Genomic DNA, 24321 nt, shown 5'->3' on the forward strand with positions numbered 1-24321 from the left:
ATCATACAATAATAAAAAATAATTAAATTACAAGCCTCTAATATTACTAAATAATACTGTTTTCGTATACATAATTCGATAATCAACAATTTGAATGTGATCACAAAATTTTAAAGAAATACTTAAATCTATAGAAATAAATGTGTGGAAAAATCGTAAATTGAAAAAAAAAAATATAAAGATAATTCTGACATTACTAAAGCACCGAATATGCTGATGGATGGATAATTAAGGATCATTGTAAAGAAACGGATATAACATGCAGTACAAGTACAGTAGGACAGTAATACTGGCCTGACATGGACTGTATGAGGCAGTTAGTCTCTATATTATGTCAGTGCTGATTTTGAGCGCTGTCCTACTGTACTGGCATTATGTAAGCAGACATGTGCAAGACTGACATCAGCGGAGGAGCGCAGGCTGTAGTTGTCAGAGTGCGCGTCTCGGTCTGCGGCGGAGATCGCGTGCAGCGCCAGAGAGCTGCGCTTGCGCTCCTCACGAGACACATTGCGCACATCAGAACGTATCATCTCTGACGGGTTGGAACGTTCTGGAATAATACAACTTGTAATAATAGAAAAGTTACTAACCGAACTTCAATCTCTTATATATATATATAAAAGTCGTGTTAGTTACACTATTTATAACTCAAGACCGGCTGAATGGATTTGACTGAAAATTGGTGGGCAGGTAGCTTAGAACCAGGAAACGGACATAGGATAATTTTTACCCCCTTTTTTTTTTTTATTCCGCGCGGACGGAGTCGCGGGTAAAAGCTAGTAGTAAATAAATAAAAATAAAGATAAACATATCTCACACCTTCGCATATACAAAGGCATATATCTACAGAAATACAGTACACAAAATAAAAATCAACGACAATTTAAATTTTTTTTTATTAATACATATTGAACACAGTGTGAACGGGTCCTTATATTTGAACATAATAAACACCCGCAATGTTCCATTGAATGTATGCACTCTTTTTAACTACCCAAATTGCTTATCACATTTTTGTTGATTTGTAAAGTATTTATATTGTAAAAAACAAAAAAAAAATGTATGTTACGGAAGAACATAGCATCCTGCTACAAGTATTCTATACTTAAAAGGATGCTCCAATAACCGATGTAATATGTATAAGTGTTTTTTGTTCAAATAAACTATTATTATAATAAATATTATGACGTAAAAAGTTATTTCGAGGATTTAAAACATAAAGATACATAATGTTAACTGTACCTTTGATCTGTGGATCAGCGAGAGAAACTGGGGAGCTGCTTTTAGGCGATCCAAGACTCCCACTGTAATACATTTCTGGATTTGCTTCGTGACGATCTGAAAAAAATTATGAAGAGGTAAACTACAGTCTATCTTAAACCCATTTCCCATTTAGTGACTATATGCAAGATAGAGCACAGCTTTCATTTTGTATATAAAATCACCGTCGCAAGTTCAAATAGGATACAAGACTTCATACAAAAATGACCAGCCACTTAACCAATTACCAAATAGAATTGGACTATGGAAAGTAGACTATTACTTGATAGCAAAAAGAATTTTTTATATCTGGCAAATAAGTGATCGACCACCCGATGGAGGAGAAAAAGGGCGCACAGAAAAAGGTATACTACCCTTCCTATGCCCCTATCTCCTTCATCAAATATACTTCCTTTTCCCTTATAAGTAAAAGGTGAGAAAAAAGAAAGCACACAAATGGCGGAATTACTTCCACTTGAGGTCTATCTTCTGTGTGGTCGAGGGCCCATTCGTAAAATAGATGTTGCTTGCGTCTACCACAGTTAAAATCTGACATACCACAGTCAATGACTTCGTGGAAGATATAGTTGCTGATGTTGACCGGCTGCTTGATCCATGGGTGTGACATAAGCTGTGGCACACTGCAGCGGTGTGCCGGCTCCTTGCACAGCATCCACCGCAGCAGGTGCTCCATGTCTGAAATAATGCAATTGTCACCCTCAGCGTGACATATTTCAATATAAAATGAGGCGCCCCCTGGCGATACGATAGTAAATTAACTTAAAAAAACAATTTAACCTTCAGACACCATCTGCGGGAAGGCGAGAGCTCCGTGCACGGTGTCCTCGATGTCGGAGAATGGGTTAACAAAGAATGTCAGCGCATACAGTGTTATCCCCATTGACCACATTTCTAATTCTGGACCAGCATATCTGAAAATTGTACAAAAACACATGTTAGATAGTTGCGTTGGTACTTTGAAATGCGGTCAGATCTCATGTTACAGCGGTCGCATAGTACATACTTATTGCCGGTGAGTACTTCAGGGCTGCAGTACTCGGTGGTGCCGTAGAAGGTGGAGAAGAGCGTGTCGGGGCTCATGAAGGTCGCGGAGCCGAAGTCTATCAGCTTCACGTGGAACTTGTTGTCGATGATGACGTTCTCATCTTTTATATCTCGATGCAGGATATTCAGTGAGTGCAGATATTCCACCGCCTGACCTATCTGTAACAATGTAGTCAACTTTCATAAATTACCGAGAAGAGGCAGAGATAAGAGCATTAATAAAAAATTGTGAACGTTATAAAAATTTACAACTTAATGTGCTGTGTTAAAAAGTGTTGTAGTTGAAGAAGTTAAACAAAATAATACAAAAACGTCAAATAAAAAATCATTCTTGCTTTTTGTCATAAAGTCACTTTACAACATTTTGAGTGCCGGAGGCCTATTTTTAATCTGCTTTCCCTTTTCATGCTTTTCGTAAAAAATGATGAGAAGGGGAAGTGAGTTTGGTAGAAGAGGGAACCTTTAGTTAGAAATATCTGCTTTCTGTGCGTCATCACTGATAAAGGTACTAAATGCATCTGTATGCGGTCACTTCGCTATTTTAGCGAATTCCAGTGTCCATGCGCTCGTTTGTTATCTTATATATAAAAAATTGGCGGTTTTTAATATTAACTTTCTAGGCAAGTTGTCAGTCACTGAGTGATAGACAATATTAATTAATGCAGACATAAGTGTGTACCTGTCTAAATATATAGCTAATGAGTGGTTCATCAAGCCTCGGCCTGCGCTCTATGAACTCGAACAGGTCCATCCCAGCTCCGTGCTTCTCCATCACCATCTGGTAGTACTTGTCGTTCTCAAACACGTCCACAACGCTCACCTGAAATACAAACAACTTTATTAACACCTGTAATTAATGCAATTGCAAACAAAGAAAAAAAATACCTAAGACTCAATCTTACTAATATTATAAGAGCGAATATTTGGATGGATGGATGGATAGATAGATGTTTGTTTGAAGTTATCTCCAGAACGGCTCAATGGATCTTGTTGAAATTTAGTACACATGTAGAACATAGTATGGAAGAACACATAGGCTACTTATTAAGTTTTTTTTAAATTCCGCACGGATGGAGTCGCGAGCGATAGCTAGTAGATGCGATGCGTGAACTTTTCCTAAGCTAAATACAGGAAATTAGAATTAGTCTAGATCTCGATCGTTTGTATTTGTATTAAAAATATTTTCGAAAATTTCAATATTAGGACATGATCGAAATTTCGTTGCATCAATGAAATTTCCAGTTGTCTTTATCGGGGTGTTTAAACTTACAATGTTGGGATGTTTGAGTGTGGTGAGCAGGCTGAGCTCGAGCGGCACCTTACGGCCATCAGGTCCGTCCACCCAGAAGTGCGCGCCCACCTTCTCCTTCAGGATGAACTTCGCCACCGTCAGCAGCCGGTCAGACCGCCGGTACGCCATCTTCACACAACCGTACGCTCCTTTACCTGGACACAATATCGACCCTCAAAATTTATATCCTCTTCCCTTCTTCCCATCATTTCGAATGAGAAGAAATGAGAAGAGAGGGGATGTAGTGGATTTTGGAAACAAGACGACACTTAGGAAGGGGAATTATCTTTTTTCTGTGAGACTCTCCTCTGTCGACTAAAAGGACGTAACGCGTTTGCTAATACGAATGTCTATGGGCACTTCGCAATTAGCCGCGTACCCACCTAGCGCACAGGCTTGCGCGACAGCTTCGCGAGTCAATGCCTCGGCTGGTGTGGACGTGCCTCGGCCTGCCTCGGGCGCGCGTTTCCTCGACCGAGCACGGCTCGGCCCCGAGCCATCTGTTGTCGGTAAACTTGACGCGCTCAAAGGTGCCTCAGTGAGCGCTGTGCGTTAGGTGGGGACGGTTATGTTTTGGCTCGCGCGCGAAGCTACTTCAAGTTTTGTCTCTTGCCGTGTTTGTCTTCTGTAATTTTGATATCATGGGCAGTCAGGAGGAGTCCAGTAGGTTTTTTTAGATACGTGACTGTTTTCGTTTCTTTAAACAATAAGCAGCTAGGAAAATAGCTGCAGCTGATAATAGACGACTGACCATTACGAATACTCGCGGACTTATGATGGCTCAGCCTGCCTCGCGAGGCGGCCACGGCCACGCGGAACAAAACTACTGAGGCTGCCGCAGGAGCCATCGCTCGCGATCCGGACACCGAGGCTGCCGCGTGAGCCTGTGCGCTAGGTGGGTACGCGGCTATTTTCGCGAATTTAGGTGGTTGATTTGTTTGCTACTTTATTTATTCAATATGCTCGATGAAATCGTAAGAAATATGGTATTACTTTGTATGTCAACTGACCAATCTGTTTGAGTGTAACGTAATGCTTGCTGTATTCTCCGGCAAGCTGCTCCTCGCCGCACTGCGACATCAGCGACATCGACTGAGGCCAGCTGCTCACTGACTTGTTGCCCTGAAAGTATTCCCATAGACATTAAGGAAACAATTTATTCCTAGATTTATAGTTGTTGAAAATATGTGTATACTTATTGATTCCCCTGGAAAGTAAAGCATCATAATATCAAAATCTTACTAACATTATAAATGCCAATGTTAAAATGGATGGATGGATGGATTTTTGAATGTATCTCCAACGAATTTTGGTGAAATTTGACATAGATTTAGAACAATTATGTTTTTATTTTAAAATTCACGCGGACAGAGTCGCGTGCGATTGCTAGTGTTGAATAACTTTAAAATTCGGATATGTAAAATAGCTTTACTTAGTACAATATAAACAGTATAATACTACAAAGCTTTAGTATAGTTTATAATAGGCTGAGTTAGTATTGTTACTATGACTTTTCATTGCCGAATAAAACATATCGTTCACATTTCCTTTAAAAAGACAAAGATGACATGTATATGTATGTGTTTATGTAATGTAAACTGGTGGTGAGACAGACCATGACTAGTGAGTTATCTGCAGTAGAGGCGAGGCTGGACGCGAGTGTGACGTGACGCGCGTCCTCTCTCCGCACTCCGAGCCACACGCAGCGCACACGACTACCTCCACACAGCTGCATCGTCGACACCGTGTACACCACGTCTGTACAACGTACATCTCGTCACACTTTTTATAACAGTGGTAGACGCCAGCAACAACATCAGATGCACGAATTGTCCGGTTCGCCCGGTGAAATACCACGACCACACGGAAGACAGGCGTCAAGTGGAAGTAATTCCAAGTACAGTCTGATGAGTGTGGTGCCAGAAGGCTAATTTTAGTCATTTTTCCCTTCCCACCCTTTCCTTATAAGGAATGGGTGGGAAGGGGAGGTGGATTTGATGGAGGAGATGCATAGGAAGGTTAAATATACTCTTTTTATGCGTCTCCTGCTTCGTCGATTGAGGGTAGGCAACGCATCTGCAATTGTGAATGTCTATGGGCAGCGGTCGCTTCGCCATTTCGTCGAATTTATGTGGCCGCTTGCTCGTTTGCCACATTGTAATATAAAAAAAAACTTCAAGATATCATTTTTTTTGGACACATTGCAAGGGACATTAATCAAATATGCTTTATTAAAAAATAAAAATATACCGAGAAATTAACAGTTATGTTGAAAACAGTAGTGAAAGTAGCGGCAAATACCACTTTACAGATTAAATTAGAAAAGAATACAATTGTGTTTTTGAAATAGTAAATACATACGGAGTTCAGTGCCGTCCTTGTGCAGCACGAGGCCGCGGTAGGCGCCGTCGCCGCAGTCTGCGGGCGCGGGCGGCCGCGTCTGCTGCGGGGTAGACGTCGTCACCTGACTCCTCAACAGTCTTTTAGCCACGCAAGGAATCTCCGGTGTCTCATCTGTAAATACACATTCTGACATTTTGATTATTCAAATATACTCAAATTAATTTCGTTAGAAGACCGCAACAAATTGTGACAACAGATTAAAAATTATCACCCGCGATTCCGTCTGCGCGGAAAAAAAATTAGTTATTGGTAGCCTATGTGCTCTTTCAGACTATGCTCTACATCTATGCCAAGTTTCATCAAGATCCGTTGAGCCGTTCCGGAGATACTTTCAAACAAACATCCATCCATCCATCCAAACATCCGAACATTCTCATTTATTATATTAGTAAGATAAGATAATAAAAATAAATCTATACACATATCTTTCAATTCAGCACCTACCTTCAAACCTCTTTCTAGGTGCCGATTCAGTTTGTGTCTCCAGATCGATATCGTTACTCAAACTATCCACGCTATCGTTACCATTATGTTTAGGTAGATCCTCTATCTCACATCCGGGGGGAGGCATCTCATTGATCGGAGTCAAGAAATCAGCACTGGTCTCATTCGAATCACAAAAATCTAGAGATATACTGCTCTTGTCTTCTTTCCCTTGGCTCACTTTCACAGACTTGCATTTACTTGAGTCAAAAGACAGACGTAACGAAGGATCATTCAAACGTACTCTTGGAGTATTCCCTGTTGGAGTGACCTCTTGAGAATGCTGTGACGTATAATAAATGGACTCCGACTTTTCTGAAGGTTTAGATGGTGTCTGTTTACTTTGGTTGCTACTCTGTTCAGAACGCAGAATGTTCTCTGACCGGGACTTGGAGATACTACTGTGACAATAGTTTTCATCATCAATGGATATTCCGGACATGGCTGAAGTGACATCTGGTAATGCTGATATATCATTCCTCTGTTCAGTCGTGCTGATACTGGACACCATGTCTTGTGTGGGTGTGGGTGTATGAGTGATCATACTGCTCGACTTGTCGAGACACAATGCACTAGAAGACTTCTCTCTGGTGGTAGATATGGATTGTATGGATTGATGGACATTGAGTGACATGCAGGCTGATTTCTGACTGCCATTGAAAGCACCACAAGAGTCCTCGTCAGTATCTGAAGCTGTGATATTAAGAGAAAAAACTCGTAAAAGAAGATTTAATGGTTAATATGTATGTGGTAACAATAATTTTTTTTTAATTGTTAGTAGTTCAAAAAAAAATATTAAAATAGGCAAAGAATCAAATTTAAGATGTAATTTATTTACACAATTAGAAATCCTTATTTAAGTAAAATACCTGATGCATCATCACCATTATTGATAGGTGACAAAGCCATATTCCTATTTCTGTCCCCCTCTTTGAGCATGTCAGCCTCACGGCAGAAGTTGGGTATGACGTCTGTGATGTGGTGACCAATCACCTCAGATTGGGACTTGCCAAATGTTAACATGGCAAAGTGCTGATTACATGCTGTTATTATACCAGCTTCGTCCACCACAAGTAGACCACTTACGTTGAAAGTTACCTACATAACAATAAAAAAAATAACACACAATTTCAAATGGATTGATATTAACTTATATTGCGTTTATTATACATAATAATATTAGGAGCCAAATATAGAATAGAAAAACTACTTTGTGGGATCATTTCTTTAGCAAGTTCGTGAGACTTTTTAGCCTTTGTATAACCTAAGAATGCTTTAGATCAATCATGTCAAAGATACGACCCGCGATCTCAATGTGTCACAGAAAGAAGAGTCATGTTTTTAGAGCTTTTAAACTTCATTCGATTCTAATTTAATAAATAAAATGTTATAATTAAAAAAAAAACTTGGTTCAGTTTTTTTTTTATTTTCAATTTGGCCCACCTACAAATTCAAAATTTAATGTATCGCCCTCTGCAAAATTGAGTTTAACACCTCCGCTTTAAGGCCTATTACTATTTATGTCTATGTCACTTGCTAACACCTACGATTAACTTAATACTTACCCTGACATTTACGATATACACAGGTTTCTCTCGGTTGGTCTTGATCCCTGTCCACGGTGAACATTCAAGACTTGTAGTTTTAGATATCCACAAACACAGAGGGAAGGAGCCACCATCTAAAGTCCTGCCTGAAAAGGTTAAATAAAAGCCTTCAGAAAATGCAAAGAAATTATTATTAATATTTTGTAAGTATGAGAAAAAAATTAGTGGAAATAAAAATCGAAAAATTATCCTGCAAAAATGTAATTATTGGTCGATTGTTAATACTTGGAATAATATATTCCGTACATTAAAAAGCCGTAATTACATATTCCCCGCGCACTCACTTCACCCTTCTATGGCCTACTTATTTTCACTACTAAAATGACTCATAGTATTTTCCATGTAAAAAGATTTATGTCCATGTTTTATTGGATTTTTTTAATGTAAAATATATATTTAAGAATTTATAATATCTATTTTACATTAGCTTTTTTCCTGGTAATAATATAGCCATGTATAAATACTGAAAGAAACGGATATATTGCAAGTAATATTAAGGATATCAACTGCTGAAATAGTGATTTGAAATATGAAAATTGTTATGTATAATCACCTGTAGCCTTCTGTTTGGAGATGTTCTTAGATATAGGTGTGTCATAGGAGGGCAGATGTATGGAGGGTATGAGCGAGGCAACAGGCAACCCCACCAGTTTGTCCGCGGAGTCTGCCTGGAAGAGCAGGGCCGCATCACCCCCGTCACACGACACTATGATACCTGTCTCCGCATCCACTGTTAACTGGAAACATATTTACTTATTGTGGAACAATCCTAAGTGTGAATTCATCGGTATAAAAAACAGTTTATTAACCAATAATAAAACAATTACACTTACAAAAGATATCAATTAAAGACAAAAAAATAGTTCTTGCTAATGAGAAGGGGCTCAACTAATGCTGCGCTGTGCTGGTTTTCTTGCTGGTATTCAGTACATATCTACATATTACAACCAGTGCTAAGATATATTAGGTCCTTACATATGAAATTGGCGTTCTGTATGGGAGGAACAAAAAGTCGAATATTTTTTAATATTAGGTCCTTACATATGAAATTGGCGTTTTGTATGGGAGGAACAAAAAGTCGATTATTTTTTAATATAATATATTTAATTAATCAAAGTATGAACCATTATTTTCTATGCACTTTTGCCATCTCATAGGTAGTTCATTGATCCCTTTACTAAAAAAACCAGTCGGACGGGAATCAATAAAAACTTTGAAGGCGATTTGGACTGCCCCATCGGAGTTGAATTTTTTCCCTTGCAAGAAGTTATCCAAATTTCAAAAAAAATGGTAATCTGTTGGAGCAAGGTCCGGGGAGTACGGAGGATGTCTTAGACTTTCCAATTGAAGCTCTTCTAATTTAGTAGCCGTCTGTTGCGCAGTGTGTGGTCTAGCGTTGTCGTGAAGCAGCAGTGGCGTGGAGCGATTGACCAGCCTAGGTTGTTTAGCCGCTAGCTTTTCCATCATGGTTTGCAATTGCTGACAATAGACATCAGCCGTAATAGTCTGGCCAGATTTGAGAAAACTGTAATGAACAATACCGGCACTAGTCCACCAAACGCTTACAAGTAACTTTTTTGGGGTTAATTTTAGCTTGGGGCAGGATTTGGCTGGCTGGCCAGGATCCAACCATTGCGCTGAGCGCTTCCGATTATCGTAAAGAACCCAATTTTCATCACAGGTAGTGATTCGGTTTAAAATACCTTCATTATTGTGCCGGTTTAGTAATGTAACGCAACAGTCGACGCGCGTTTGCCGGTTTGCTTCGGTCAATTCGTGAGGTACCCACCTTTCAAGCTTTTTAATCTTCCCAATTTGCTTCAAGTGAATTAAAACAGTTTTATCACTAACATCGCAGCCTGCAGCTAACTCGGACGTGGTTTGCGATGGATCTGCTTCCGCAATAGCCTTCAACTCTTTATTATCAACTTGAGTCTCAGGCCGTCCACGGGGCTTGTTCTGCAGATCGAAATTTCCAGAACGAAAACGTTGGAACCAAAAACGAACTGTGTTTTCTTTTGCAACACGACCGCCATACACATCATTCACCCTTCGAGTCGTTTCCGCAGCACTAGTGCCACCGTGGAACTCGTACTCGTAAATAATGCGATATTTTTAGTTTTCCATTTTGTAAAATGAGTGACGCAAACAGAAAAAAACAGAAGAAAAAAAACAAATGAATGACGGTCATCGAACCACAAATACATGAGTCTATAGCTGTACAAATTTGGATTTGGAATTCCTTACCAAAGAGGAGAAATTCGTGATTAAAGTGGCCAGTACGAAAAACGCCAATTTCATATGTAAGGACCTAATATAATATATTTAATTAATCAAAGTATGAACCATTATTTTCTATGCACTTTTGCCATCTCATAGGTAGTTCATTGATCCCTTTACTAAAAAAACCAGTCGGACGGGAATCAATAAAATCTTTGAAGGCGATTTGGACTGCCCCATCGGTGTTGAATTTTTTCCCTTGCAAGAAGTTATCCAAATTTCGAAAAAAATGGTAATCTGTTGGAGCAAGGTCCGGGGAGTACGGAGGAGGTCTTAGACTTTCCAATTGAAGCTCTTCTAATTTAGTAGCCGTCTGTTGCGCAGTGTGTGGTCTAGCGTTGTCGTGAAGCAGCAGTGGCGTGGAGCGATTGACCAGCCTAGGTTGTTTAGCCGCTAGCTTTTCCATCATGGTTTGCAATTGCTGACAATAGACATCAGCCGTAATAGTCTGGCCAGATTTGAGAAAACTGTAATGAACAATACCGGCACTAGTCCACCAAACGCTTACAAGTAACTTTTTTGGGGTTAATTTTCGCTTGGGGCAGGATTTGGCTGGCTGGCCAGGATCCAACCATTGCGCTGAGCGCTTCCGATTATCGTAAAGAACCCATTTTTCATCACAGGTAATGATTCGGTTTAAAATACCTTCATTATTGTGCCGGTTTAGTAATGTAACGCAACAGTCGACGCGCGTTTGCCGGTTTGCTTCAGTCAATTCGTGAGGTACCCACCTTTCAAGCTTTTTAATCTTCCCAATTTGCTTCAAGTGAATTAAAACAGTTTTATCACTAACATCGCAGCCTGCAGCTAACTCGGACGTGGTTTGCGATGGATCCGCTTCCACAATAGCCTTCAACTCTTCATTATCAACTTGAGTCTCGGGCCGTCCACGGGGCTTGTTCTGCAGATCGAAATTTCCAGAACGAAAACGTTGGAACCAAAAACGAACTGTGTTTTCTTTTGCAACACGACCGCCATACACATCATTCACCCTTCGAGTCGTTTCCGCAGCACTAGTGCCACGGCGGAACTCGTACTCGTAAATAATGCGATATTTTAAGTTTTCCATTTTGTAAAATGAGTGACGCAAACAGAAAAAAACAGAAGAAAAAAAACAAATGAATGACGGTCATCGAACCACAAATACATGAGTCTATAGCTGTACAAATTTGAATTTGGAATTCCTTACCAAAGAGGAGAAATTCGTGATTAAAGTGGCCAGTACGAAAAACGCCAATTTCATATGTAAGGACCTAATATAAGGCTATAATTTTTTGTAGCATGTATAATAGTGACAGTAAAGTTTATTCCCATTTGCTATTGCTAAAAAGATATCTTACCAGGATTTATTCTTTACTCAACGATTGAAGATATCTTATTGTTTTATTGCTAAGAAAGTCATAAAATTATAATATTTGTTGTGGATAAAGTAACTTACCACTACATTTTTACAGCTGACAGGTTCTGCAATAACTAAGCAAGGCCCGTCATTGTCTAACTGTCTTATCCATAGCGACACTTGAACAGATGTTCCATCTTTAGTCAGTAATTCTACCACCTGAAAGCACAATTGTGAGGAATATCACTTTTCTATATTGAACTTTATTCTTTTCTATCTTTTAAGTAAACAAATTCTAATTTACCTTCCCGCTAAGTAAGACAACAGTTCCATCTTCAGAAGTGTCACCTTCCTCGTGTTCATTTAGACTGAATGTCTTGCTGCTTCTGTTATGGATAAGATCTGAAAACCGCAGACCACAAAGTTCCCCCGAAGAATAACCGAGGAGGGAACATGCTTTATTGTTTACGATGAGTATCTGAAATTGCATTATTTAATTTTATTTATACAAATAATCCTAGCAATGGTTGCAATTTAACATCAAGTATAAAAGACAAAGTACCATAGCATGGTTGATTATTTCACATTATTTCATAAAAAATAACACACAAGAATTAAAACATAGGCATCAAAGTGGGCAGGCAGAGTTATGTAATATTAGATAAATCACAGGGTGGTCAATTGTTTAGTAGCACTATTAATGTAAACAAAGCAAATTAAGGTAGTTTTGTTAATGTTACCTTAAATGTACTAGGCTCTATAGTAAATACAGCCTTGCTTGGGTTGATAGCTTGCTGTAAGCGTTCTGTTTGAGATTGTGCTGATGACCCAGGAACATCACCCACTGCCAAGGAAGCGTTGAAGCGGAGACCATTTGGACCATCAACTAGAATCATTAAAAAACTAACTTAACTATTGATATATTACAATTTATTTCTTTACTGTAAGAATATAAGAGTTCATTTTAAAGCAACTTTGCTGTCGGATGTGTGGATTTATTTCTCAGCAATCTTACCTCTTACTAAATCGGTTGTCTGTTTAAGTTTAGTTGGAGTCTCTGAATCCATCCTTATTGGACGTACTTTGCGCCTTATACGAGGAAAGCTTTGATTGCCTTCAAATGAATTGTTCCAAACATCATGTAATTTACGCTGAGTATTGACCTTCCTTTAAAGTTAAGAATAAAGTTTTAATATAATATTACAAGTAAACATGGTTATATAAATCAATACAAAAATGAGAATTTGGACTACATTGCCATTTTATTTCATAATCTTCAATGTTTTTGTTAATTGCAAACCTACCTCCATATATTGTCATATTTTGAAGATTTCTCAGGCGTAACAAATTCTGCGATTTCATTACTTACTCCGTTGAAATGGAAACGTTTTGTCTGCAATGTTATAAATTGTTAATAAAGCTAATTTGATGAAATAAATAAAGAATTTAAATCACTTACTATTTTTGGAGATAAATTAAGATGTTCGGGCGAGTAAACATCGGTGAATTTACCCAATCTAGGTTTCACTATTGGAGTATCCGTTTCTGAATTCCTGCACAATATACAATTTCTCTACTTTAGATTTGCCGAAAACATAAATATATTCGTGCACCGGACATCTCCTTTAAGATTTATTTACATGTTAGAAAGTTATTTTGGTACAAAAATCAATACATTACAGCGCGCAAGTTCAAATATCAAAGTAATACTACTCTATAACTTTTAAATTTTTAAGTACCTGTTAAAATTGAACACTCCAGAATCTTCCATTTCAAAATTAAGTTTATTTTATAACTACAAAATAAGTTGGAAATCGTCTTGAATAGTTGCAAATCTCAGATGAAGAATTATATAGATATGGCATGCGCGTTCACCCGTAAGGGACAGATAGAGAGTACTATAGACTATACCTATATATATATGTAAAAGGATTGGGGTTACCAGTTATTTGTTTTGTCCCGAAAATGAATAATTACGATATAATTTAATATAGACCAATTTATATATTCCCAATTAAATTGTAATTAATAAACGTAATAAATATAAAAAACAATGCGTAATTTTTGTTTATGTGACTAAGATTACATAAACAGATTTTTTTAGTAATACTTAGTCAGGTCATAAATTCTGTTACATGTTTAATATAAAATAATTGAAACAAGTTTATTCATTATGTGACCATTTATATACCAAAATGAACTTAACAAAACATAGATTCTTATGACACTAAAGTTTATTCAAAATGACATCCGTGATTTTGAATGCAGGCCTTCAATCTGCTCGGCCAGTCGTCTATCACAGCACGAACGAGGTCCATGTCAATATCGGCGGCTGCCTTAATCAAGGATGTCTTGAGTGACTCCAAAAAAAGAATTTCCCGATATTTTTTTCCCGCGTACTGCTTCAACAAAGCGCGGCATCTCTTCAGTCTTAGGTCCATTAGACGAGCATTCAAACGATGTCCTATTTTTCTTCGATATGCACGAAGCCCTAAGTCTTCATAAAAAGCTACAAAAAACATACCAATATTATAGTCATATAATTTTAAATTACTCTGTATATCATTACAGTGAACACTACATGTAAAACTACTTAATATTAAACTATTTTGATTGTAATTTCTAAGAAACAAAATTTACATGGGACAAATTAAAAAGCATACTCTTTAAAATCAACGGGATAAGAAAGTATCAAATATTTAAAAACACAGCATATACCAGAATTAAAAACTCCTTTTGAAATCTGTTGAAAATAGTATAAAAAATGTGAATTGTTTCATTTATATACATTATACATACTATAATTTATTTCCCCTAAATTCAGGGTAATTTTTACAACAAGATGGTGGTATTATTTTTACGGGTAATAACCAACCAATTTGAAAAGAAGTTTAATATGGCCGCTTGTTTCCCAGATCTACAGTATATTATTTGACACAAATGACATCTGCGTTTGGGCGCATAATGTTCGAAAAATACTATTTTATTTTAGCTGATTTTACCCGTATTTTAACATATTAGTTATTACAAAGACTGTAAAGAACAACTAGTTTGTATTTTCTTCCTTATTTTGTATGAATACATGTGAATAAGTGCGTAGTTTCAGTACTTACGAGTGAAAGGTTATGTTTTTCTCTTTTCGCTCACTACGGCTTTTACAACCGACGATACAGCAGTATACCATGTTTTATAAACTTTACCTTACTAAAACTGTAATATCAAAATATTTTTGCACAATTACAGCCACTAAGTACTCACAATTTTCGAAAAATAGCACGAATGTCAAACTTTGTTAGGGACAACCTAGGTTGTTTGTAGGGGACAACCTTTGTTCCAAACAAAGCCCAAACCCTGGTACGCAGAAAGGGACGGAAGATAGTTATCCCTGTCTTTGTCACGTCACAGGAATTGTGTATAACTGTATCTCTCTCACTCACGGTATTATTATTACCGTGTCATAGACTTGAGTTATACAGACAGGCATTATTCCTTGTTGTAGAAAGTAATTTTTACAATTACTATTTCCTTTTAGCATATATTTCTCAAATTAATAAATGCGATTGAAAAATCAAATGCAAACCGAAGTAACCTGACAGAATTTTAACATTTTTTTTTATTTTAACATATGTCAGACAAATATGTCAGATTACCTAAACAGTGTTGCCATTTTTTTTTTAAGTGGGAAAGGCGAAACCGTTTTGTCTACGTTAATTAACCTTTATTCCGAGTAAAATAATCAAATAAATAGATGCCTGTCACCGAAATAATTTTATAGTAGTTCCATTTAATTTTAATTAAGAAAATATTATTTTATTTTATTTTGTAACGATAAGTGGAAAATTTTAAGAGTACGGAAAAAAATGTTATTGTGTCATTGTCATTGTATTATTTGTCTTATTTAATTGGAATCCAATATTTACCCCTAGTTAATTAATGAATTAATAATACAAGACCCACGATAATTTGATCAGGGAGTCAGAGCCTGTGCAGCCATCTGAGTTGCAAATTATCAAAACTGAAGATACAACAAAAACATGCAACGAACAAGAAACGTTACAATCGACGATTCCTCCTTCGAATAATGAAAACGATCCTGACCCTGGATCAAATGTAGCTATTGTAAAAGATCCACAAAAACCATCTCCGAAAAAGCCAAAAAAACGCAAACCTAAGGTTCCACGCGATGTTACAGCTCCAAGACAACCACTTACTGGTAAGAAAATTTATAAAATCTTTCATAATTTTTTATTATCTATTTATTTATTTAAACATAGTTGTAATACAGTAGTAATTTTGTACTTGTATGTCATGTACATATACATGTTGTATAATATTGCAGGCTATGTTAGGTTCCTAAATGAGCGCAGGGACCAACTGAGAGCTGAACAACCAGAACTAGGTTTTGCGGAGCTGACGCGCCAGTTGGCCAGTGAATGGAGTAAATTGTCCACTGAAGAGAAACAACATTATCTTGATGCTGCAGATCAAGACAAAGAACGGTTAGATTAGAAATAAAATTCTAATTTTCTAATGCAAGTGTACACACAATTAAGAAATAATTAAAATCCTTTCTTCTTTTCCAGATACATAAAAGAATGGGCTGAATATAAAAAGACAGATGCATATAAAGAATTCCATAAACAACAAATGGAACAAAAAGATCCTGTACTTGCTACTAAAAAAGTTAAGCATAATCCCCCTAGTGAAACAAACCAACAGAATATAGTTCCTGGTAAAGTATAATGATAAATATAATGTATCTATGGAATAGAGCAATTATCTCAATTTTGAAATAATTTTATAGGTGCACCTCAACCTATTGCTGAACATGTTGTACAACCACAAAATGTTCCTATTGTTGCAACAAGACAGCCAACTCCACCACGGCCTAAGCCATGCATTACTCCAGCAATGGTAAGTTTGAGCTTACATTTTAGAATTGTAACGCATTTTTCTGTATTCATTTAGTTCCTGGTTTGACTAATTTTTACTTGTAATTTTAATTTATTATCAAAAATCATTTATATTTTGAAGTTCTAATACATTGTTATTCTTTTAAAGGTTGATGATTTGAATGGTGGTGATACAGATATACCTATTTTCACTGATCAATTTCTTCAACACAATAAACTAAGGGAATCAGAACTTAGGCAACTAAGGAAAGCAAACTCTGATTACGAACAACAGGTAAGAATAAAGTTCTGCTTCTAATAACTTGTCCTATCTCTCACCTCGGAAACTGGTGAGCTTTGTAGGCTTTTATACAGCTTAGTCAAGGATCAAGGAACTAAAAAATTATACATCAATTTTGTCTAAGACATAACATAATGTATAAATCCAACTTACACTTTTAATATTAGCAACAATTAGCTCATTAGTTAATTATTTTGTTATTGTATCCCAGAATGCAATACTTCAAAGACATGCTGAGGAAGTGAGTGCAGCGACAACACGACTGCGTGCAGAGACAACTGCAGCAGCGGAGCGCACAGCAGCGCTAGTTGCACACCGGCGAGCGCTTGTCGCAGCCCTAGTACACGCCCTACAGTCACTTGCGATACCATTACAAAGTACTAACACTTTCTTATTTACCTATTGTCTTTTCTTTGCAGAAATCAAAATTTAATGTAAAAGTAGACTAAGACTTATTTTTCATAGACACACCAGTAGTAGGGCCTGCAATAAAATCTTTTGCACTAATAGTCCGCTGGAATAGCAAAATACCACAACCACACAAACAACAGTTGTTAAGTGGAAGTAATTCCACTTTTCATCTAATGACTGTGCCCCTGGAGGCATAATTTTAGTCCTCTTTCTATAAGGGATGGGTAGGGATGTATTGCAATATGAAATATCTTCTTTCTGTGTGTCCCCACTAATGTCGATTAAAGATAGGCAGGGTAGGGCAATGGTTGCTTCGCTATTTTGGCAAAATCAGGTAAAAAAAAAGGAATGTGAGAAATGTCAAAACCAATATTGCTGCAGTGGAAACCAAGTTATAATTCATGTTATATATGCCCGAATACTGAAACGTCACTTAAATATGTAAGAGCGTCTTAAATTATAAGACCACGCTTAAACTCCAATATGCAATTTTCGTAAGTCAGTTAAAGACGCATCCCAACTTTGATGCCAATCAAATCGTACCATGCTTAAAGGCCACTCAAATCACATTTCTTATACTGGATCGTCACTCAACGACATTTTGCTGTCAAAAGAACTGTCATGTCGACTTAAGTACGCCAACAATTTAAGAGTGGTCGCGAGCTATCTTAAAAGTAAAAATCTAAGGTGTTAACATGTCTGCTTCATCATTATCATCGCTTTCGGACAAATAAAATTCTCATGTCACAATGTTCGTTCCCGTACTCCTCCGAAATGGCTTGACCGATTCTCATGAAATTTTGTGAGCATATTCAGTAGGTCTGAGAATCGGCCAAAATCTATTATTCATACCCCTATAAAGTTTTTTTAACTGCGCACGAACGGAGTCGCGGGCGACAGCTAGTATTTATAAAAAAATGCCGACTGAACGAGAATATATCGAAATCGCAAATAGGTTTGTAGCGACATCTGTCTGCGCCCGCTTAAACTGCTTAAAAAGTGTCATGATGATATTATGATTTATTAAAATTTTATTAATTTAAACTTGTCAAAACATAACGCCAGATGCTTTCCATTCTACAAAAGTAAGGTCAAATTTTTTTATTTAAAAATAATTTAAACAGAAAGGATATTTTTTAACAACCTTCCATCCAACCTTTGATTTTTGAGTATTTAGTATTTTTATTTTAATTTTCTTTACTATTTGGGAATGAACACGTCTTACAACTATAGGTTGTCCAAGCCATGCTGCGTGAAACGGATACGTAAAGTGAATTTTAAGAAAATGTAATCGAGAACAAGTATTTTTTATACACTCTTTGACAGAAAACAAAGGATGTTGCCATGATGTAAAAATAATACGTCTACTTACGGAATCACGCGCTTACATGTCTTGATTTGCGTTTGTGTATTCCACTTAAGTTTTGACGTCTGTTAAATTGTAAGCAATGCTTACGAAACGAGATATTTAAGTAACTGTTTAGTTTGTAATATTTGTAGTGTATTCCGCAGTCGTTTCCGCCAACGATCAATAGATGTCGCTGCGGGCAAATTAAAATGCGCTAGCGACCGGGTGAATGCAAATTTACTTACCTGTTATAATTTTTATGTCGTTGTAGTTGGCCTTTCAAAGTGTTAAATAAAGTGAATTGTGATAGTGTGTGTGTTTTCGTGAATCCCTAAGTAGTTTTATGTACAGTAACGTTTCAGTATTCGGGTAAGAGTGTTTTTAATGGATAGTTTTAGGATTAAAGTTACCTTCTTCTTGGTAATTTTGTTTCCTATACCTATTTAAAAAAAATCCATATATTGCAGATGGAGCAAGTGGTGCAACTGAAGGAAATATTGAAGAATACATGGATAAATTACATGCATTGGTGACAGAAAACAAAAATAACCCAATTGTAAAACAAGCTCGTGATATTTTAACCAGAGTGGATCTGCCAATGACTTAATTAATAATTAACCTGCTACAAATAAAGTTACTCTCATAAATTTTGGTTTTTTATTGCATGTAAACAACTCGCTTCATCAGATGAATAATTAATAAAAAGGAACAGAATCACTTGTGACATTTAATTTATTTACCCAAATATATGTAAACATCAAGCAAGAGTTTTCTAGTAAAAGAACTCTAGTAAACCTATAAAACAATTTAGTATCTGTTTCTAGATCCAATCCAATTTTCAATTATTGCTTAAGGCGAGTTTTATATAGTTGCCAACCTATAAAAAAAATTAGATGTGTAATATTAATTGGTTATAGTTATATCCTTGCTAGTATTTGATATCTTTTAACAAGTATATTTCTTTGTTTACTATGAGCAAGACTTTCTTTAAAATATACAATAGCTGACTTCAAAAGAAAATACTAGAGTGTATAATGGTACATATGTGTATTAACATTAATCCTAATTACAATAATCATTAAGCTACAATATATAACACACACATATTTGCACAGGTGGGCACAGTTAATCGAAAAGTTAACTTCGTTAATCGTTAATTCGTTAATAAAAAAATTAACTTCGTTAATCGTTAAAGCGTTAAATTCTCGAAAATTTAACGCAAGTTAAAGTTAATCGTTAACAGTTAACCATACCAAAATTATACATACTAATTTCATACTTATTGTGGCGACACTTGTTTAAGATAGCAATTTGACTATATATTCTATAACACATTAGTATTAGAGACAAGTATGAATGCGTTATAGTATATTTCATTACGATTGCAGAAAGCCTGTCATTGCAAAGAGTTCCGACAAATTTACTACTGCTACTCTACTCGGCTCGGGTAGACTACAAGTTTACCCGAGCCGAGGCGCAGCCGAAGCTGAGGGTTGACAGTTGGAAGCAGTTGTAATGACAGTTCCGCACGTGTACTAAACAACTATTTTGAATACAGTTGCGAAAAAATGAAGCAATTTAATAGAATAATAAAAACACAATAAACTCAACTAACTAAAATGTTTGAAAAATGGCGCCAACCGTAAAAGAATACAAACAGAGATTTTTTTTTCTTCATCCATTCTGGGTAGGCAAAGGGAACTATGCCCAAACGGCCAAGTCTTCAGTAGATTATTTTTATTGATATGAAATGAAAATGAAATTTAATGAGATGAAATAAAATGAAACCTAACCTGATTCATTGAATAAAATCATTAAATCTGATATTGTAAAAAATTAGGAGCTTCTTTTTAGAAATATTTGCATGAAGCATAAAAACTTCAATGATTTTTTTTTTTTTTGTAAAAACTTCGTGGTTGGTTTTTTCTTAGACATTATTTTAACAGTTGGGAAAGATAACGCACGAGTTTGAAAAAGCTAAAGAAAAAGCACGAGTAAAAAAGTGTTTTAATACAGTTGCTCAACAAGTGGCGTATTACAGGGACGAAGAGCGTTCGGGATGTGGGCTATTACATACTCTTGCTTTTATATACTCGTAATGAAATATACTATTTCGAACCTTCTTTTGATTTTGTCCTGTTGGTCACGTCTTTCCCGGACGCTCTGATGCGTTGTCTGTCAGTTGTACGCGAACTTCACATATATCAATTATCAACTCGTTCGTTCACCATTCGAGTCGCCGACAGTCGCCCAACATAGCTGAACTTAGGAGCGTGTCGTGGCGCGTAATTTAAACAAAATGACAGCACGTCTACAAGTTTCTAATTTAACGATTAACGGACTTTTATTAACGGAAGTTGAGTTTAACGGAAGTTAACAAAAGCGTTAACACTTTTGGAAGTTAACTTAAAAGTTAATCCGTTAAGCAAAATGTTAACTTCGTTAATTAACGATTAACGGATTAACGAGTTAATGCCCAGCTCTGCATATTTGTAAACTAGAGTCGGGATATACTTCCCAAACCCAAAATAAAATCAAATTATATGTATCAATGTAAAATTATATTAAATATGTCAATGTATGTAAGAAAAATACCATAATTGTCCCACAAATAAAATCAATTGAGTGTAAAAAAAAGTTATGTTATTTACCATGAATCTGTGCTGCTTTAACATTTACATACAAAACATGTTCTATTACTCCAATACAAAAATTAATATGATGACATTTTTTTCATTAATCTTTTAGAACTGAAAAAATTCATTCTTACATTACACAAATACTCTTGTTGGCATACAGTCTAATAGTTTCTACTGCCAAAGGCCTTCTTGCTTTCATTTTGTTTTAAAAATAGATATAACAATAAGTTAGATATAACAATAAATTTTGACCTCCGTGAAGTTGGCCCCCTCACTTTAATTTTTTTAACTTTTTTTTACGCAAATCGTTTGAGAATCGTTTGAGAGGGTTTGAGAGAAAAGAAATATCGTTTGAGAGTTCCTACTTTCTCCGTAAAAACAATTTCAAATTCTAGTGTGAAGTTGGCCCCCTCACTTTACTTTTTTTTATTTTTTTCAATGCGAATCGTTAGAGAGTCGTTTGAGAGACATTAAGAGAAAAGAAATATCGTTTGAGAGTTTTTACTTTTTCTGTAATAAATATTTTAATTCTGGGCATTGAAAGTTACAAATCGATTTTCCTTTTTTTCCGAATTAAAAATGGCAATCATGCTCTTAGACGATTTAAATTTATTGTGTAGGTAGAGAATGCTTAGAGAGTGATTGAGAGAAAAGATAAATCGTTTGAGAGTTAATACTTTTCCTGAAATAAATATTTCAATGTCGGAATCGAAAGTTACTAATCGATTTTCCTTTTTTTCCGAAATAATTATGGCAATCATGCACTTAGACGTTTCAATTTTTTTGTATAGGTAGAGAATGATTAGGCAGTGATTGAGAGAAAAGAGAAATCGTTTGAGAGTAGATACTTTTCCTGAAATAAATATTTCAATTTCGGAATCGTAAGTAACAAATCGATTTTCAAAAACTTACAAATCTCAAAAATTGAAATATTTATTTAAGAAAAAGTATTAACTCTCAAACGATTTTTCTTTTCTCTTAATCCTTCTATTACCATTCCCTACCTACACCATAAATTTGAATCGTCTAAGTGCATGATTGCCATATTTAATTCGGAGAAAAGGAAAATCGATTTGTTACTTTCGATTCCGACATTGAAATATATATTTCAGAAAAAGTATTAACTCTCAAACGATTTCTCTTTTCTCTCAATCACTCTCTAAGCATTCTCTACCTACACAATAAATTTGAAACGTCCAAGTGCATGATTGCTATATTTAATTCGGAAAAAAGGAAAATCGATTTGTTACTTTCGATTCCGACCTTGAAATATATATTTCAGAAAAAGTATTAACTCTCAAACGATTTCTCTTTTCTCTCAATCACTCTCTAAGCATTCTCTACCTACACAATAAATTTGAAACGTCCAAGTGCATGATTGCTATATTTAATTCGGAAAAAAGGAAAATCGATTTGTTACTTTCGATTCCGACCTTGAAATATATATTTCAGAAAAAGTATTAACTCTCAAACGATTTTTCTTTTCTCTTAATCTTTCTATTTCCATTCCCTACCTACACCATAAATTTGAATCATCTAAGTGCATGATTGCCATATTTAATTCGGAGAAAAGGAAAATCGATTTGTTACTTTCGATTCCGACATTGAAATATATATTTCAGAAAAAGTATTAACCCGCAAACGATTTCTCTTTTTTCTCAATCTTTCTATTACCACAGGTGGGCACAGTTAATCGAAAAGTTAACTTCGTTAATCGTTAATTCGTTAATTAAAAAATTAACTTCGTTAATCGTTAAAGCGTTACATTTTCGAAAATTTAACGCAAGTTAAAGTTAATCGTTAACAGTTAACCATACCAAAATTATACATACTAATTTCACACTCATTGTGGCGACACTTGTTTAAAATAGTAATTTGACTATACATTCTTTATAACACATAAGTATGAGACAAGTATGAATGCATTATAGTATATTTCATTACGAGCGCGGAAAGCCTGTCATTGCAAAGAGTTCCGACAAATGTCTACCCGAACGACCCGAGCCGAGGCGCAGCCGAAGGTGAGGGTTGACAGTTGGAACAAGTTGTAATGACAGTTCCGCACGTGTAGTAAACAACTATTTTTAATATAGTTGCGAAAATATGAAGCAATTTAATAGAATAATAAAAACACAATAAACTCAACTAACTAAAATATTTGAAAAATGGCGTCAGAGATTTTTTTTGTTTTCTTCAACCATTCTGGAGGAGGAGCTTCTTTCTATAAATATTTGCATGAATCATAAAAACTTCAATGATTTTTTTTTTGTAAAAATTTCGTGGTTGTTTTTTTTCTCTTTAATAGACATTATTTTGACAGTTGGGAAAGAGAACGCACAAGTTTGGAAAAGCTAAAGAAATAGCACGAGTAAAAGTGTTTTAATACAGTTGCTCAAAAAGTGGCGTATTGCAGGGACGAAGAGCGTTCGGAATGTGAGCTTTTACATACTCTCGCTTTTATATACTCGTAATGAAATATACTATTTCGAACCTTCTTTTGATTTTGTCCTGTTGGTCACGTCTTTCCCGGACGCTCTGATGCATCACACTTGCACGCGAACTTCACATATATCAATTATCAACTCGTTCGTTCACCATTCGAGTCGCCGACAGTCGCCCAACATAGTTGAACTTACGAGCGTGGCGTGGCGTGGCGCGTAATTTAAACAAAATGACAGTACGTCTCTAAGATTCTAATTTAACGATTAACGGACTTTTATTAACGGAAGTTGAGTTTAACGGAAGTTAACAAAAGCGTTAACACTTTTTGAAGTTAACTTAAAAGTTAATCCGTTAAGCAAAATGTTAACTTCGTTAATTAACGATTAACGGATTAACGAGTTAATGCCCAGCTCTGTCTATTACCATTCCCTACCTACACCATAAATTTGAATCGTTTAAGTGCATGATTGCTATATTTAATTCGGAAAAAAGGAAAATCGATTTGTTACTTACGATTCCGATATTGAAATATTTATTTAAGAAAAAGTATTAACTCTCAA

General features: G+C 35.9%; 2 protein-coding genes across 2 annotated transcripts; one reads left to right on the forward strand and one right to left on the reverse strand.

Moving 5' to 3' along the window:
- Window positions 1-329: 329 nt before the first annotated feature.
- On the reverse strand, window positions 330-13499 carry LOC123723113 (PAS domain-containing serine/threonine-protein kinase-like). Its single transcript, XM_045685667.1, has 21 exons — window positions 13468-13499; window positions 13188-13281; window positions 13033-13121; window positions 12744-12895; window positions 12469-12614; window positions 12033-12206; window positions 11828-11947; window positions 8663-8846; window positions 8068-8195; window positions 7372-7600; window positions 6464-7195; window positions 5978-6130; window positions 5232-5374; window positions 4627-4738; window positions 3596-3771; window positions 3005-3145; window positions 2285-2484; window positions 2059-2192; window positions 1819-1956; window positions 1243-1338; window positions 330-550 (listed from the first exon to the last, which is right to left on the reverse strand). Exons 1-21 carry the CDS (start codon window positions 13497-13499, stop codon window positions 330-332), a joined length of 3594 nt encoding a protein of 1197 aa, XP_045541623.1.
- Window positions 13500-15300: 1801 nt separating this feature from the next.
- On the forward strand, window positions 15301-19457 carry LOC123723115 (high mobility group protein 20A-like). Its single transcript, XM_045685668.1, has 8 exons — window positions 15301-15312; window positions 15680-15941; window positions 16068-16227; window positions 16312-16460; window positions 16533-16642; window positions 16790-16915; window positions 17133-17298; window positions 19148-19457. Exons 1-8 carry the CDS (start codon window positions 15301-15303, stop codon window positions 19285-19287), a joined length of 1125 nt encoding a protein of 374 aa, XP_045541624.1. The 3' UTR covers window positions 19288-19457.
- Window positions 19458-24321: the final 4864 nt, after the last annotated feature.

This window comes from Papilio machaon, chromosome W (genome assembly GCF_912999745.1).
Source record: "Papilio machaon chromosome W, ilPapMach1.1, whole genome shotgun sequence".
In the NCBI taxonomy this organism is placed as follows: domain Eukaryota; kingdom Metazoa; phylum Arthropoda; class Insecta; order Lepidoptera; family Papilionidae; genus Papilio; species Papilio machaon.

Coding starts and splice junctions, on each gene's coding strand:
- LOC123723113 (XM_045685667.1), bottom strand. CDS start 13,499: ATGGAAGATTCTGGAGTGTTCAATTTTAACAG. Junction 12,896..13,032: donor AAATATGACAATATATGGAG/GTAGGTTTGCAA, acceptor TTAACTTTAAAG/GAAGGTCAATACTCAGCGTA. Junction 5,375..5,977: donor CAAGGACGGCACTGAACTCC/GTATGTATTTAC, acceptor TACGTTGTACAG/ACGTGGTGTACACGGTGTCG.
- LOC123723115 (XM_045685668.1), top strand. Junction 15,942..16,067: donor TCCAAGACAACCACTTACTG/GTAAGAAAATTT, acceptor ATAATATTGCAG/GCTATGTTAGGTTCCTAAAT. Junction 16,461..16,532: donor CCAACAGAATATAGTTCCTG/GTAAAGTATAAT, acceptor ATAATTTTATAG/GTGCACCTCAACCTATTGCT.